Source organism: Archocentrus centrarchus, chromosome 18, assembly GCF_007364275.1.
Source record: "Archocentrus centrarchus isolate MPI-CPG fArcCen1 chromosome 18, fArcCen1, whole genome shotgun sequence".
NCBI lineage: Eukaryota > Metazoa > Chordata > Actinopteri > Cichliformes > Cichlidae > Archocentrus > Archocentrus centrarchus.
The window spans coordinates 1,674,296-1,691,062 of record NC_044363.1 but is presented as its reverse complement, the minus strand read 5'-3'; the positions used below and the strand labels follow the sequence as shown (position 1 = coordinate 1,691,062).

Here is a 16,767-nt window from a genome sequence, read left to right as displayed (position 1 = left end):
GCAGGACTTCATGGCCCTAAAAAGGGTGGTTCGTTCAGCTGAACGGACCATCAGAACCACCCTCCCCAACCTGCAGGACATTTACACCAAGCAGTGCAGGCTGAGGGCCATGAAGATCCTAAAACAGCCCAGCCACCCCGGACACTCTCTCTTCTCCCTGCTCCCATCAGGCCGGCGTTACCGCTGCCTGAGGACTAAGACTGAAAGGTTGAAGAAGAGTTTTTACCCACAAGCCATCCGTCTGCTCAACTCTGAGCCCTAACTGGACCATTATTGCACAGTGTAAATATTATAATTTAAAAAGTGTGTATAGTGTATAGTATATAGAGTATAGTGTATAGTGTGAATTACTTTTTTTTATTTTTATTCTTCTTATTTATATGTGTGTGTATATAAGGTTGCAGGTACAAAATACATTTCACTGTGCATTGTACTGTGTATAACTGTGCATGTGACAAATAAACACTATCTTATCTTATCTTATCTTATCTTATCTTAAAGTGGAGTGCATGCCACAGGGGAGATGGATTGTGCTGCACCTGCCGAAGCTGTGATCTGTCACTGCTGAAAGCCTTGCAGTCTGGACCCGAGTGAGTGGTTTCAGATGAGGCTGTGAATGTTTCACACTGCTTTGAGCATTTTACAAGTTCACAAGTTTTATAGATGTTTATGCACTGCGTGAATTCAAATTGCTGTACGTCTGTTAGAAGTGTAAACAAGCAAACAACGCACAAAGTGCTGATCGTCACAACTGTCAAACTGCCTCTCTGGGCTTGTCATTCATTTTTATAAGTATAACAACTGATCGGTTTAAAACACAGTGAATATTTTATTTAAACAGGATGTCATAGTTTAACAAAAATCCATGCTGATTATTGTTCACATATACAACTTTGAGTTTATAGGGCTTTGGATTTGAATCTCAGCTGTCCTCAAGCTTCTTTTTGTAAACTCTTCCTGTCAAACAAGTTGTGCACCTCACTAAATCCTCCAAAGCTACATATTCTAACAATATAAGTGACCCTAAACACAAATCACTATCCTAAATCTTTCCTCCTCAAAAACAAATCCTATGCTTCAGACAAAATAGGGTCTTCAATGCTAAATGAAAAGTAAAGTAACAACTCCACCCGCAGGTCTGTCACAAAGAGCAGAGTAAAAAGGCATCAGTTCCACTCTGAGCTGCACTTCAGCTGCTTCCTCAGTCTATCTGGTGGCAGCATACACAACATTTGGTTCAAGGTCTCTTCTTCGTGGTTTTCGACCAAATGTCACCGTGGCATAGTTCACGTCATCAAAGCCCAGATTCTGTAAATTGTTTATAGAAAGTCTTCACAAAGTGCAACTTTGACCCGATGCAAAACTGTAGATATAAAAGAAAGAGTGAAGCCAGACTCACCTCACTCTGTTGTTGATGTTTGTCTTCACCCTCAGCTTAGTGACAGAGACAGACAACACATCTGATCAGATAACCGATTGAAGTCGTTCAGTAGGTGTACTTCATATGAATTCAAGGTTTTAATCAATCTTCACATATGATTGTAGATTGACACAAAATGACATCACATCAGCATCATTGTAATTTTTGTTAAATCCAAATTAAATACTAAAACAGTAGACGGATACAGTAAATAGACTGCCTATGACCTGGTGATTAAGAGATTAAACAGTAACTCTGCATGTTCCAAAATTATTTTAATAAAGTGTTTTGAAATGTGATGCTTAGAGGTCCTCTTCAGTGACAGATCCATCACACTGTTGCCATAAACCTGGGCCTCGAGCACGTCTATGATATGCTGCTGGGCCATGATGAAACAGCAGTATTTGAAAACCCGGATATGAGAACAAGCTGGTATAAAAGAAGCCAAAGAGTACATTATGGAAATTGTGGAATCTGATTCTACGACTGAACGTCGGGATAATCTTTTTACGACCCTTTACTGCACCACGAGTTTCTCATGTTCTCATAAACCATCTGATCAAGTGTGTAACTTGTGTGCAGTTATAAATATCGGGGTGTTAATGATTGGCTTTTTTTTTTAAACTACATCAACTTTGTTTTATGAAGTACATTATAAGGACAGATTTTTATTATACTGGTGAGCTAAAAGCCTAACTAAATAGACAAAAATCAATGTTTTGGTATATTTAATTTTTTTTAAATTGCTAGCATTTTCCTGCTTTATGAATTACTTGAGTAATGATAAATCCTGCTGTTACAGCCTAGCTGAAAAGGGCACTTTATTAGAAATTGTCAGCATGTTGAAAGACACCACCAATCACCTTTCTGAAGTTTCTTGATTTTAACAACCAGCCCAACGATGACGATTATGAGGAAAACGGTCAGAGCAGCCAGGATGGCACACATCAGCTCCATTTTGTAATCAGACATTTCTGCAACAAAGACCATTCATTTACACCTTTTTGTCTTTTTTTTCTGGATGTTAAGACCTGGCTAACAATCCAATGAAAGAACTCTTACTCTGAGAAGTGTTGTTGATGCCATCTTCCCATTCATGATAGCCTTTTAATGAAATGGAGAAAATGTAAAAATCTTGATGTTATTTGATATTACTGACATGTTGATTTTATATTTGTATCAAGAAACTTTAAGTATATTTTGTTGGAATTAATAAACAAGAAATAATGTCTAAAGAAGTAATACAGAGTAAATCTTACCTTTAACCTTTAAATTTATGACACTAAAATTAAGACGTGCATTTGTGTAAAATCCACAGAAATACAGTCCAACATCAGATACAGTTACACGTTTGATTTTGAGGAAGATGGTAGATATGTTGGATCTCGTTTCAAATGATCCACTTTCAAATCCCTCACAGTACGCAACGCTTTTATCAGCATCAAACATGATAGAGATACAGCTGGCCTTGGTTCTGTTGACCAGTCTGAACCAGAATGCTACACCACTATATTTGGAAATGTTGGCACACTGCAGGGTGACTTCTTCATCCAGCTGGACCTCAACAGTCTGAGACTGAGAAACTGACACTGAAACAAGCAAAAACAATTAATTTACAGTTAACAAAAAGAATCATGAATGTCTTTGAATAAAGATGCAATTGTTTATAGTATCCAGGTCAGAGTAATTCAGGACCAATACTCACTGAATGTGCAGAAAAGTAAAGCGGCTATCAAGGTAAAACTCTTCATGGTAAATGACTGCTGCAAAGCAATGTCCGCTAATGAACTTTGTTCCTGTAAGTGTGCTTTCAATGTAAAGAGGCGGAGTGTGTGTCTGTCTTTCCTTTTTTTTGTGTGTGTGTTAAAAAAAGACCCCAAGTTGCTTATCCTGTTTCTTCAACCGACCACAAAAATGCTTTCAAGAAAACAAGTGCATATTCAGTATGTGTTCAGTTTTAATCTGAACATGGTATTTGGCATTATGTTTACAACATAAGTCACTTTTATAATACAAACCATAATAATCAGACAGATCATCAGAGATTTTCTGTTCTTGGCTCTACAATAAAACCGGCTGGGTCCTAGTGAAGATGTAAACCTGAGAGAAAATAGACAATACACTTTTAATGTGACTTGCAATACTGTACAACAGTCTGCTTGCACTCCTCATCTCTTCTATATTTTGCTAGGAAAATGGGAAATACATTAAGTGATTTATTGAAACCTGCAAACATACATGAAATACGCCACATAAGGAAAAACAGAGTTTGTAGAATTCTGACGAGCATGACAGTCGATATTGGTACGACCACCTTTGTTCTTCAGGCTGAACTCTCTTCAGCAAGCTCACTTGCAATTTTATTAAGTAGCCTTCAAGAATAGGTCTCCAAGCTAAGTGAAGGATTTTCTCCTGCACAGTGTTTCACAGATGATCACTGTTGTACCTCTTGCATGCCTGTCACAGAGATACAGGCAGCCATTCATGTTTATGGTCAATTTAGAGTCACCCATTAACCTAACCCCACTAAGTGCACCTCTTTAGACTGTAGAAGGAGTAGATGCAGATGGGGGAGAACATGCAAACTCCACACAGAAAAGCCCTGGCCGAGGTGGATTTGAACCTAAGAACCTTCTTGCTGTGAGGCAACAGTGCTAACCAATATGTACTATTAAATACTAATGAATACTAAAAATAAATATGGAATTAACAGTTTAGGATGTGTAGTGATGGTAGAGAGTTGTGTTGCCACAGCAGTGACTTGTGCAAATGACAGCAGCAATAAGTGTGTGAAACAGAAGCATGAATGTATGCAGAGTTGTACAAGAACAGTCCAGCTACACAACCCCACCAGAGTTCAACAGTCAGTGCATCTGGAGGTGTAACTGTCCATGGTGGTGGAGAAGCTGACTCCAGCAGTCCTTTCTGTGCAGCCTTCACCACCCTCTGCAGAGCCTTCTTCTCTGTTGCAGAGCAGCTTCTGTGCCACACAGTGATACAGGAGCACATGACGCTCTCCACCACACATCTTTAGCATGAGGAGAGGACTGAGCTTCTGATTCCTCAGCCTCCTGGGTAAGTAGAGGTGCTGGTGTGCCTTCCTGACCAGACTGGAAGTGTGGTGGGATGCTCATTACCTCTGTTTTTTTGGCGCTCTTGCCCTTTGGCTGTGATGGCTCCATCTAGGGCCTCCTTCCTTTCTCTTCTGTGGTGTGCATGTATTGCCACCAGGATATGTGGCCTTGGGTCTTCAGAGCTCCTGGAAGGCTGCTGATGGTATGGGTCTCTTGGGTCTTTCTTGGTCTGCCTCAGCTCCTGGGGGCATTGCTGCAGCTTCTCATGCTCATTATTAAGTATGTTTAATGACAACGACGCAGACATTCACACTATCTCACTTGCTGACTTGCGCACACTCATACGAAGCAAGATTCTTGGTGCATCCGTGTTTTTTTTTAATATATGCTTTTACAGGTGCTGCTTGTTTATATATATATATATATATATATAATCCTAGCTTGCCTGCAGGTGGTCTTTGTCCTCCAAGCTCGGGTCCTCCACTAGAGGCCGGGGACCTTGAGGGTCCTGTGAGTATCTTAGCTGTTCCCAGGACTGCGCTGCTCTGGGCAAAGATCTTGGATGTCGTACCTGGAATCTATTGGAGCCATTCTCCCAGTTTGGTGGTCACTGCCCCAACTGATCCAATTATCACGGGGACCACTGTTACCTTTACCATCCACATCCTTGCTTGCTCTTCTCTGAGCCCTTGTGTCATGGTCCTGCGCTGGTGGCCCAGTGTTTTATGTTCTTTTTGTGTAGTTCTGGTTTTTTTTGTGGTTTCTGGTTTTTTCTTAGTTTTCTTACAGTTTAGTTTGTCAGTTTGTTGTTGTTTGTAGGTTAATCTGGTTTCCCTGTGTTCTTGTCCTCCCGTGTCTCTGTGCTCCACTGTGTTTCTCTCTCCCCGTGTTCTTGTGTGCTGTTGTCTGTTATCCCTCCTGTGTCAAGTCTCCACGACATTGTCATAGTGTGGCCCCTGCTGTGTGGTTTCCCTCTGTGATTAAGTTTTGCTGCTGGCCTTCCCAGTCTGTTTCCCGTCTTTTCCAGCAATAATAGCTGAGATCCTGTGATTAAGTCTGTCTCCGGTGTCTGCATCTTGGGGTCCTCACTTGCCACACACAGCGTTACATGACACCTTTGGTATTTGTCAAGCTTCTCGTGTTCCTTCTTCTTGATGTTGCCATTACTTAATATTGCAACATCTATCACTATGACCTTCTTCCTCCGTCCACCACTACTATGTCCGGTTGGTTAGCCATCACGTCTGTCTATATCTGGAAGTCCTGAAGGATCATATCGCTGTTATTCTCAACCACCCTTGGGGGCGAAGCCCATTTTGACATTGGGACTTCTAGGTCATACTCGGCACAGATGTTCCTCTATACTATGTCGGCCACTTGGTTATGGCGCTCCATGTATGCCCTGCCTGCTAGCATCTTGCACCCTGCTGTTATGTGCTGGATTGTCTCAGGGGAATCTCTGCACAGCCTGCACCTGGGGTCCTGCCTGGTGTGGTACACCCCAGCCTCTATCGATCTTGTGCACAGAGCTTGCTCTTGTGCTGCCATGATTAGTGTCTCTGTGCTGTCTATCAGTCCAGCTTTGTCCAGCCATTGGTAGGATTTCTCTATGTCAGCCACTTCTTCTATCTGCCGGTGGTACATGCCATGCAGAGGCCTGTCCTTCCAAGATGGTTCCTGTTCTTCCTCCTCTTCTTTCTTGGGTTTCTGCTGCCTGAGGTACTCACTAAACACATGATCCTTTGTGGCCATCTTCCTGATGTATTCATGGATCTTTGTTGTTTCATCTAGGACAGTGGTTCTGACACTCACTAGTCCTCGGCCACCTTCCTTCAGCTTAGCGTACAGTCTCAGGGTGCTGGATTTAGGATGAAACCTCCATGCATGGTAAGTAGCTTTCTTAGACATATACATTTCTTTCTTTCTTTCTCTCTCTCTCTCTCTCTCTCTCTCTCTCTCTCACACACTCACACATACATACATATACATATACATACATACATACATATATATATATATACAGTGTGGAATATATATATATATATGTATACTGTGTGGACTTTGCATGTTCTCCTTGTGTTTTTGTATGGGTTTAGAATGGCTGGCAGCCTGTCCATTCTAGTCTGCTGATGGGCTGTTGTTAGTTAACATGATGAGATAATAGTTGATTTATATAAAAACCTGCAGGGGCCAAAAATGTACCTGTCTATCAAGTTTGGTTGCTAATCATGTAGGAGTTTGTGGACAGACAGAAATATTGTGAATTATAGACATATGTAATCATACTGACCATTATGGGAAGGGAATCATTTTATTTACCTAACATTTTTAAATACAACAAAAGACACTCACCAAAGTGATGTGCAGCAAGCAACTGAAACAATTGTTTGGGCCAATAGATAGAAAAACTTAAAAATTAAGAAAATAATAATAATGAACAAATAAAAAAATCTATTAAGCAAATCCTAATGTGGGATATGTAATGCACACTTGTAAAATGGGTAAAAAGCAAAAATGAAAAGGTAATTTCTTTTTTCTTTTCTAGTCCAGATGTTTTATTGAGGTAGAGTACCTGATCAAAGATCACTTGAAGTAAACCAATATGTGGGTGAGTGATAACTGAGATCAAATGTTAAGATCAGCATTGCCGGTATGAGCACAGCTTGATGGCTTCAGTGAAAGTCAGCACTGGCATGTCACACTTCACCCACTGCATACTGTACCGAGTGCACTAAAAATAAGTGTAGTAATTAAAGTAACCAAAAACTGTTTAAGCGTTGGGAGTGACAACACTTAAAAAATACATTTTATACCAATATGAAGTCTGTCACAGGGCTGATAAAGAGAACTTCATTGCTGTGAGAATTTCATCAAACTAAAGCTCAAACCTCTTAGATCGTCTGTACCATATAGCAGGTCATATCATTAGTCAGAGAAATCATTGAAATGAGCCAAATGTACCAAAAGCACAAACACACTAGAAAGGTCCAACACATTGACTCTGATTAACAAAGATCTGGCCTTCTGACCAGCTGCAGCAGCTTATGATGGAACACATGATAGCCATAATGACTACAATTCCTGTTCCTGTCTCCAGTGCTGTTGATGCATTACAGCTGACAGTTGTTAAGAAGGTAACAGAAGCTAAAGGCCTAACCTCTTAGAACTGGAGGTTATATCGCGATAAAAAGATTTCTGGCATCTTTTAAACACACCACTGGAATTCTTCGCCTCTCCCCAAACTGGTGCTGCTGAGCAGTGCTGCACTCAATGTTGCCCACTTTGGTTAAAGACAGTGACGTGCAGTCAGGGGAGGCAGGTGAGGCACGGCCTCACCTGTCATCGTGGAAATATAAAATTAAAAAATAAATTAAATGGTTATATTCATTCAGTGATTTGTATTTTAAAGTTCTTTTCCATTTAACTACACCATTTTTAGATTAGTTTTTTCAAAATCGCTGAATTTTCGCATTTGCCGGTCAAATACTAAGAGACGAACGGTGAGGCACCAGCCCGGCGAGCCGCACCACGGATTGCGCAATCCGTGGTGCGGCTCAGTATAGTCATTGCCAATGACTACTAACTGTGCTGGCATGCTATGCAGTGAGACCGGATTACTTTCCGGTCTCACTGCACTTTTACTATATGAACTAAATTTCCATATTTTAGCTGGTGTATATAATGCACAGTTTATTTTTTGTTTTTTTCATTAACAACTGTATGTGTGTGTAATGCATTCTTGTGTTGAGCGATCATGAAACTGCTGCGAAGAGACACTAGGTGAGGCACGCAGTTCTCGTGCCTCATGGTAGGGGGCGCTGGTGATCCCAGGGACTCTACGACTCCTCGGCGGCAAGCTACCATAAACAGTTAGCAAGGCCAGTTAGTTTTTCCTGTTGCTTGGCCTTATGTTCAACATGGAAGATTACATAACTCAACTGAAAGAATTTTCTAAACTGGACTTTCAATCGAAGCAGAAGATAATAATTAAAGGAAGACCAACACCGGAGCTAAAAGGTTTGCTTCAGACTATGTTAATGTTAAACAAAACAACTGTTGCCAATCAAATGGTGAATAAGCTATATGTTTGTAAATCTGATGTGATGACGTCAGTGCCTCACCAGTCACGACCCTCACCGCACGTCACTGGTTAAAGTCTATACTGGACTTATTAAAATGAGGGTTTCGTTAACAGAATCTTCTCATACATAAACTAGTTGAGGTAATTCAAGGATCATCTTTTCCTTCTCATGGGAAAAAGATACACATCTACTGAGTTTGTATCAGTCCTGCTGTATCAAACATTTGGTGTTCCAAATTGAAATGTCTGAGTTTGTCAGATGGCTGTCTGGAAATGGGACAATTTAGTTGTGCACAAGATTGAGTCTCCTCTTCTTTTTTGTCTGAAGAAAATCAATACTCAGGCATGAATCCAGAGTCTGAAAGGAAGAGTCAGACAGTTTTCACAGAGAAACTATACAATACAACTTCCATGTATATCAAGTATTAAAATCAGTGCATTCATGCATGTTGCTGTGGATTATCTGCTTATTAGCTACCCAGAAATAAGAGACAACAGATTATATATGTTTTATGTCTTTAAATTGCATTTATGCTGTTTCCTGATATGCTCATAAAAAGACAGGAGCGTTTCCTGGTGCAGTACCTTTCTGAAGCCTCATTCTGACAACAAGGCAAATGATGACCTTGGTGAGAACAACAGTCACACCGCTCAGGATCAACGTTGTCAAGTCTGTTGTTTTACCAGCTTCTTCTACAAGAAAGAAATCTACATTTGACACGATGAGTGACACATTTCCTGCAAAGAAATTTCAAAATTCATCACATGCGATCCATCTTACTTACAGCACTGCATTAAACCCTGACTGTGATGAAATAAGTTACATATCTGTTTATCTTTGTTACAGTAGCTCTTACTGTATGTGACATGTTACATCATTCTTACCTTGAACCTTCAAATATGTTGAGCTGACAATCACTGGGTTTCTGGTTACATAAAATCCACAAAAATACAATCCAGAGTCAGACAAATCCACATGTTTGATTTTGAGGAAGATGGTCAAGATGTTGGATGTGACTTCAAACTTTTTACGTTCAACTCCGTTACAGAATGAGGCTGGCTCATCGGGCTTGTAAATGGATGAAATACAACGAGGCTGGGTTTGGTTGACTAGTCTAAACCAGACTGTTTGAGTAGGGCTACTGGAAAAGTTGGAGCACAGCAGTGTGACATCTTCTCCAGGCTGGATTTTCACAGTCTGAGTCTCTGAGAGAGAGATCCAGCCTGAAAGAAACAGCAAAACAAAAAAAAAAAAAAAAGGTAGTTTTGAGCTGGTAAGACCAAATCAGATGATACAGTAATACCCCTCAGCAGTTTTAGTAGACTTTAAATTCAGGTTTTCACCATGGAGGGTATTTTGAGAGAAATTCAGTGCCAGTACTTACTGAGGCTGCAGAGCAGCAAAGCTGTAATTGTAGCAAAGCTCATCACTGTGCATGTGAAATCACTGAGCTTAAATGAGGAAGTTTCAGCAAAGGGGAAGGTATTTTATTTCCTGTTTTTACCTCACTGCTCAGACAAAATAACTTGCCACCACAATGCCACCAACATTGTGTTCTGTTTTTTTTTTTTCGTTTGCAGCTCAAATCTCCCCAAATACTATGATCAAAGTTTGGGCCTGAGATTTATTCCTGCCTGTTTGATAACATGAACCGTTACCAACGTCACTACTATTCAAGTCATGCTCTATGTCTGTGTCTGAAAATATTCCATGCCAGACTATCATTAAGTCTGAGGCTTCACAAATATGTTTCCACATTCTTGTTGTCCTGTAGTATATAAAGAAAAAAAACAATTTTAGAAGACAATAGTTTGAAGTCAAGATAAATTTACTGCTGTTAGGATTCTTGCATTTGTTCACATAAGCAATATTAAACTCACCAGCCACTTTATTAAGTTAGTACTGAGTTGGACTTTGGATGCCTTAGTTCCTCGTGGTATAGATTCAGTAACGGGGTGGAAACGTCTCCTTGTCATTGGTGAAGATTTGATGACAGGACCTTCAATCTTTTCCACCACATCCCAAAGAGCTCTACTGACTGCAGTAACCATTTGAGTACAAATGACAAGTTGAAAAAAGCATGATATGAGCTTCATTACATTGCGTTATCCTGCTGTAGTGGTTCTCAGATTGTGGGGTGGGCTCCAGTGGTGGGGGTGCGGTGTACATGACAATAAATAAACATGACTTTACTGGCCTGTTATCTACTAAATCTACTAAAATTCAAAATAGAGGTTTTTTTTATGGCTAATAGTTGTCAAAAGCTTTTTTTCCCCTGTCTGAATGAAACAAAGGCAACCTCCTGAAAATTTAAGATAATGTGGAAGTGACAAAAACAGTTGTTGCTTGAATTGCTTGCTCCAGAAGTGAGTCATTCTCTGTAGGCTCTCATGTTAAAAAAAAAAACAAACAAAAAAACAACCCAAATTCAGAAATTTGGGTTGTTTTCGCTGGGCTACTCTTTAGCCTAGTCTGTGACTTTAGATTCAGCTGTTACACAGTGTCCTCACCACAGTGGAAAATGACAGGAGGAGGGGCACAAGACTTATTGCTTGCCCACAAAGGTGCTCCCATTTTTGTCTTTCATATATAAATTCACTGTTCTTTTAAAAGTAGCACTCTTAGATTTGAAATTTGTCTGATGTAATGATTATCATCAAAGGGTGTTTGAGTTTAATAATATAATATTACATACAGTAGCAGTCAAAAGTTTGGACACACTCACGCATTCATTGATAATGTATATAATATAACACCATGTCAATAATTTCCTTTGTGGGATCAAGCTGAGGGAATACAAGGATGCCCACCACAGCCCACCGCCTCTCACCGATGGCAACTCCAGACTGGAACAGAGTCCAGCCACTCTCCAAGAGACTGATTATATATCTCAATCTGTGTGTTGAAGTGAGCCTGACTATATTTACCTGGTCGCTCTAAATGCACTAGCTCAGTCTCCCTCCCCACCAGAGACATGATGTTCCATGCCTCGAGCCAGCTTCAACAGGTGAGGTTTGGACCGCCAGGACCTCTGTGCTTGACTGCTGCACAACACACATTACACCTAACTTCCACAGTTCGTCCTGCAGGTGATGAGCCCACAGGAGTTGGTAAAACACAATTATATATATATTACTAATATTTCATGGGTAGCTAATGTACTTTTGTCTCCCATGTTCAGAATGGGTTCCTCTTGGACTGGACCATCCCTCTGAGTTAACAAATTTAATGGCCACTTTCTATGCTTTTTGTCATTTTCTGTCACATATATACTGTTACACTGATGGATGCTTATGCTATAGATACAGGACCAGCATTTGAAATAATGAGGCCAGTGTATGTGCAGGTAATTCTTCCATGCCAATGAGCTCAGCCTTAAGACTGCTCAAAATGCTCAATTTATGTTCTGTTGTTTTTTTTAGTCTTGGCTCTGCATGACAGCATGGATGTCCTTAATACTGTCATGTCAGAGATACAACTCAAATATTACAAATATATACTAGGGGCAGGAAATCAGACAGAAGTTGATTTAAAATGAGGGTGGCTTTTAGGGAAGCTAAAGCAGCTTGTTTGTCACAGAGCACAAACTGAAGTGCACACGTGTTGATTTTACCCTTTTGCCAAATAGTGTTGTAGGTAATGGAAGATATATTTTATAAATTTTATTTTAGTCATGTAACATTTTACACATTTTCCAACCACACAGTTAAAATATTCAGTGTGGACTGCGCAGTGGGATTATTCGTTTTATTTGCCTTAAATGTTACATGGGTCTTGAGATCATGAATTGTCTCAGCTGGTGTTTACTGCTGCCTTTCAGGTTTGACTTTTGCTCTTACAGGCCTGCTTCTCTTGACTTCAGTTGTGTTCAGACCACACAGTGTTGCCTCTTCCTGTCAAACACTCACTTCTTCACCAGTGCTGCAAACTCCCCTCTAATTCTGACTTTTGACTCACTGCTTGCTCATCCTACATTCAAACATAAGAACAGACAAAATTACAACAAACAACAGTGGACATTTGGTCTCATCTTCTCTTCCTGCTACAGGCTTCCTGCTTCATATTAGTGTTTAGGTTACACTCGGGTCACACTCAGGTGTGCAAAAGTACACATCAAATGACTGAGCTGGGAGGACTATACAAGCCTGAAACCAGTTTACTAAAATCTATGAAATATATAAAAACATTAAAAATGGATCATTTTTTAATGCATTAAATGGGACTAAAGGCTTTCTCTTGTGTTGTCTTTAATGTTGACTGTTTTCTAAGAATGTGTGGACCAGAAAGCAACAAAAATGACAATATTTGTATACAGATTTACACTGATATCCAGCAAGTTTATCAATACTACTGTCTATAAGTTTGTAGTATAACAGAAGATAAAACAATGGTTATGACTACTTTTGACAATCTGGCAAGTTCACCAAAGATATTTTCAACTGAAATGAGGGTATTTGGTAATATCCTTCATGTGCTCGCAGCTTTGCTAATGTCCCTATAAATTAAAAAATTAAACAACTATGAGCTTTTAAATAATTGCCTCTAGTCATCAGTATGCAAGGGGTTTTAACAAGTCTTTGCAAGTAATTGTTTCTTTGAAGGTCAGTCAGTTTGTATAAAAGACTTCAGATCAGTAGATAAGCTGTCAAATAGGGGGCAGATTTAAACAGTAAAGTAACTGGGTTAAACACGGCTACGCCTTTGATGTCTGTGGTTATGTGTAGAAACCAGCCTTCCTGTGGTTGAGATCATTTCCTTGCTATTTGTTGCTTGCTGTTTAGTTTCTAAAGTTTTTTCTTCCCCAAAACATTTCTAAAAATATAGTTGCAGATTGTAGGCTACTTTCTTCCCTCATTTTAGTTGTACATGTTTATGAAGCTTATGTGTAAGTTAAATATTTAAGATAACACCATTACTGTAGTGCTGTCATTTTCTTGCCCGCCTTCTGTGAGCCAATAAGGCTTTTTTTCTGTGTACTTTAAATCTAAGTGTGCTTCTGTCATTCTGCCTCTCAGACTCTTATTTTTTGGAAGCCACCTTCTCTCTATCTCCAACTGAACTCGGTCATTCAGAGTCCCAGCTAAGCCTCCATCTTCATCTTTACCACCACCTGTTTATAGACTCCTTTCCTAATTCTTATCACTGTTGGGACTCCATGCTTGGATGGTTCACCGGAGTCTAATCGCCAAATAGCTTATTACTCAAATTCTGTATCTCAATAAAACATGTTCACCTCTTCCAAATGATCTCTCTGGATTGAACTGACTTTAGTCAAGCATCATGATCTACACCTTCGCTTTGCCCAGAAACATGGTGTCAAATGACAACAACAATAACACCACAAGATCAGGCTTTAAACACCAGATTCATAGACTCTACCACAGACTGTCAAAGGCACCCCGACACCGATCCAACACATAGCAGCATAGTGTAAGATGTAAGCTGTGACCAGGTACTCGTTGAGGCACAACTAAGTGGCTGGGGTAGTGTACAGTCCCCTAGGCCTGAGAGGGTTGAACTTCAGCAAAGCAGCTGATCTAAACAGCCAAAAGAAACACACAAAGCTTTTATGTGGAAGCAGCGTAGCATGTGGTTTCAATGCACAGTTAAATGTTAGTCTTTCTACGAGTAGGTCAGACAGTTGCATTATTGTCCACAGAGACAGAGATTTTTGCAGAGTTTGCTGAAGAAAACATATTCGTTGCCAGGTCAGTTTCACAGAGTCTGGTGACCGACTGACTTTCTGAAACAGAAAACCCAAAGTTTCCCTCATTTCAGAGTTGATACCTAAATCTGCTTCCTGGAATATGGCCCATTCCAGTTTTACTTTGTTTTTCCAGATTGTGCAGGAGGAGTTTGTGAGCAAACAAACAAGCAGACAGAGGTTTCGTGTATTATAAGAAGAATTTCTTCATTTATTTCTGTTTTCTTTCTTCATCTTGTCCCTCGTTTCAGAATAAATAGAGCTTCATTCAATTTCCTCAGTGCCCCTCATGAGGAAATTTATTGCCTAAACCACTGAGTACTAAGTCACATTGCAGTATTAAGTCTATGCACCAAGATGAAGGTAACACTTTGGCCTATGATGAGCTTCTGTTGAGCAGTTTAATGCTATCATTAACCAGTAACTCCATACTACTGTTTTTAGAGACTTTGTGGTTGCAAGCCTGGCATACTTTGTGGTTTCATAATGAATGTGTGTGCCCTGTCAAACTCAAAACAACCAATGCTGGTCAAAAAACAAGGAAGAAAGTTCACAAGTTTATCAGAAACACACTCCTTAACAAACAGGTGTGTAAGCTACCACAGCACCCTAACCCTCAAGACGAGGGCTCTCTGATTCTGACCGCATCTTCATTCAACTCAAGTACCAGAGCTAAATGCAGAGTGGAGACAGCTGCACAAATTTTCCTGGCTCTACAGAGAGAAAAAAAAAAAAAGGACGACATGTAAGACAAGGGGAGAGAACAATACTTTACACCCACACAGGCAAAACCACAGTAGGCCTGCCAGGGCTCTACCATGTCTTCAGAGAACATGAGTGAGTTTCTGTTGCCTTTCTGTCAACCTGATATCCGTCTATCACCTCTCTTCCCCATCCTTCCCATCCCATGTCCGGGTTGAACATTAGCAGATCCTATTTATCCTACTTTACAAATCGTTGGCCGATTAAATAATTTAATTTAATGACCAAATAAAAAGACATGATTAAGACCTTTGTGTAAAAATACTAGAGTTTTGTTGCTTGTGGTGTTATTGCAGAGCTAAAGGCTGTCGTTCTGTGGCTTTCGATTTCACTGGTGCATGGTGTAGTCACCACAGTGGAAAGTGATGGGGGAGGAAGCACAAGACATGCTTGCTAAAGTATAGATGAGAGCACTGTTGGTAAATGAAGCTGCCACTTTGCAGTTTTCATAAACAGAAAGCAAATGTATCAGTACACGATCAAGGATTATAATTTCCTTCATTATTTATCTCATAGTCTGAACAAATAAAAAGGCTATCTATATCTAGTTAAAACCAAGTAAGCTGGGTTTCACTGCCTCTTTTAACCTTAAAGCTTTGCGGAGCCTGTGGAGGCCTTGTGACTTCAGTCATGCTCAGACCACACTGCGCTGTCTCTTCCTGTGAGCTGATGAGTGAGATCACTCACCCCTCCCTCCTCCTGAAGACCATTGCACTCTACCTGTGAGTAAGTTTGCTACACACCAAACATGTCCTCGTTCTGTTATGATAAAGATCAGAGACAAATTAAGACATTATAAAAAAGCCAAGTCTCCATAGATATAAGTGTTTAATTCCAAAACACATTTTTTCATTCATGCACATAGAGAATCCACTTTATCTGCTGGCAGCATAAACGTGATTTTAAACTTCTCTCTCTGTTGTAGGTCTTCTTCTTCTTTCTATTAATGAAAACTTTGATATGCCACCAGTATTAATTCATTGATATACCAGGATCAGGATAGTGGTATATCAACAGCAGGATTTATTTCATCTGGCTTTACAATACCTCACATGGAGAATTTGACATAATACTTGCATTATTAAGAGCCACCGGCCCACATGTAACATAACTGGAGAAATGCTATACATCAAATGTCCAGCAGATGTCAGTACTCCCAAATGAGCTGTTAAATGTGGCCTGTGAGATCAAGCTTTGGTGAAGCAGTTGGCTGGAAAGATTAGGCACATTCACTGGGCCTCAGCACAAGTCATAATCCAGCTGCGTGGCATAAGGAGTCTGGACCCAGACGCAGGACACAGGAGACAAGATTTAAACTTAAGGGTAGGTTTAATACTGAAGATTCTTCAACCAAAATATAATTAAACAGAACTAATGTCTGGAATACAAAACTAAGAGGCTACAGGTAAAATGCAGGGCGAGGGAGGAGACAACAAGGACTAAAGGAAACTGAGGGCTTAAATACACACACAAGGTAATCAGGCGGAGTGGAGACAGAACAGGTGAGCTGATTTCAACTAACAAGACAAGGGGGAAGCAAAGCTAAACACAGTGCACAAGAGACAAGGGACTAGCAAAATAAAACAGGAAATGACTACACACAGAGACACAGAGTTGACACAGGGAAACCAGAACTCAGATACAAATAAACTGTAACAAACTATCTTTGGCCTTTCTCATCGATTCATCTAAATACATGGGAACAAAATATGTGTTCATTCAACA

At 40.1% G+C, this 16,767-nt stretch overlaps 1 protein-coding gene across 1 annotated transcript; it reads right to left on the bottom strand.

The window, feature by feature from the left end:
* Positions 1-1,206: 1,206 nt before the first annotated feature.
* Positions 1,207-10,003, bottom strand: LOC115797605 (uncharacterized). The gene is made up of 6 exons (XM_030754203.1): positions 9,961-10,003; positions 9,461-9,799; positions 9,161-9,262; positions 2,839-3,009; positions 1,400-1,434; positions 1,207-1,308 (listed from the first exon to the last, which is right to left on the bottom strand). The coding sequence occupies exons 1-6, from the start codon at positions 10,001-10,003 to the stop codon at positions 1,207-1,209; spliced, it is 792 nt and encodes a 263-aa protein (XP_030610063.1).
* Between the last annotated feature and the right edge of the window lie 6,764 nt (positions 10,004-16,767).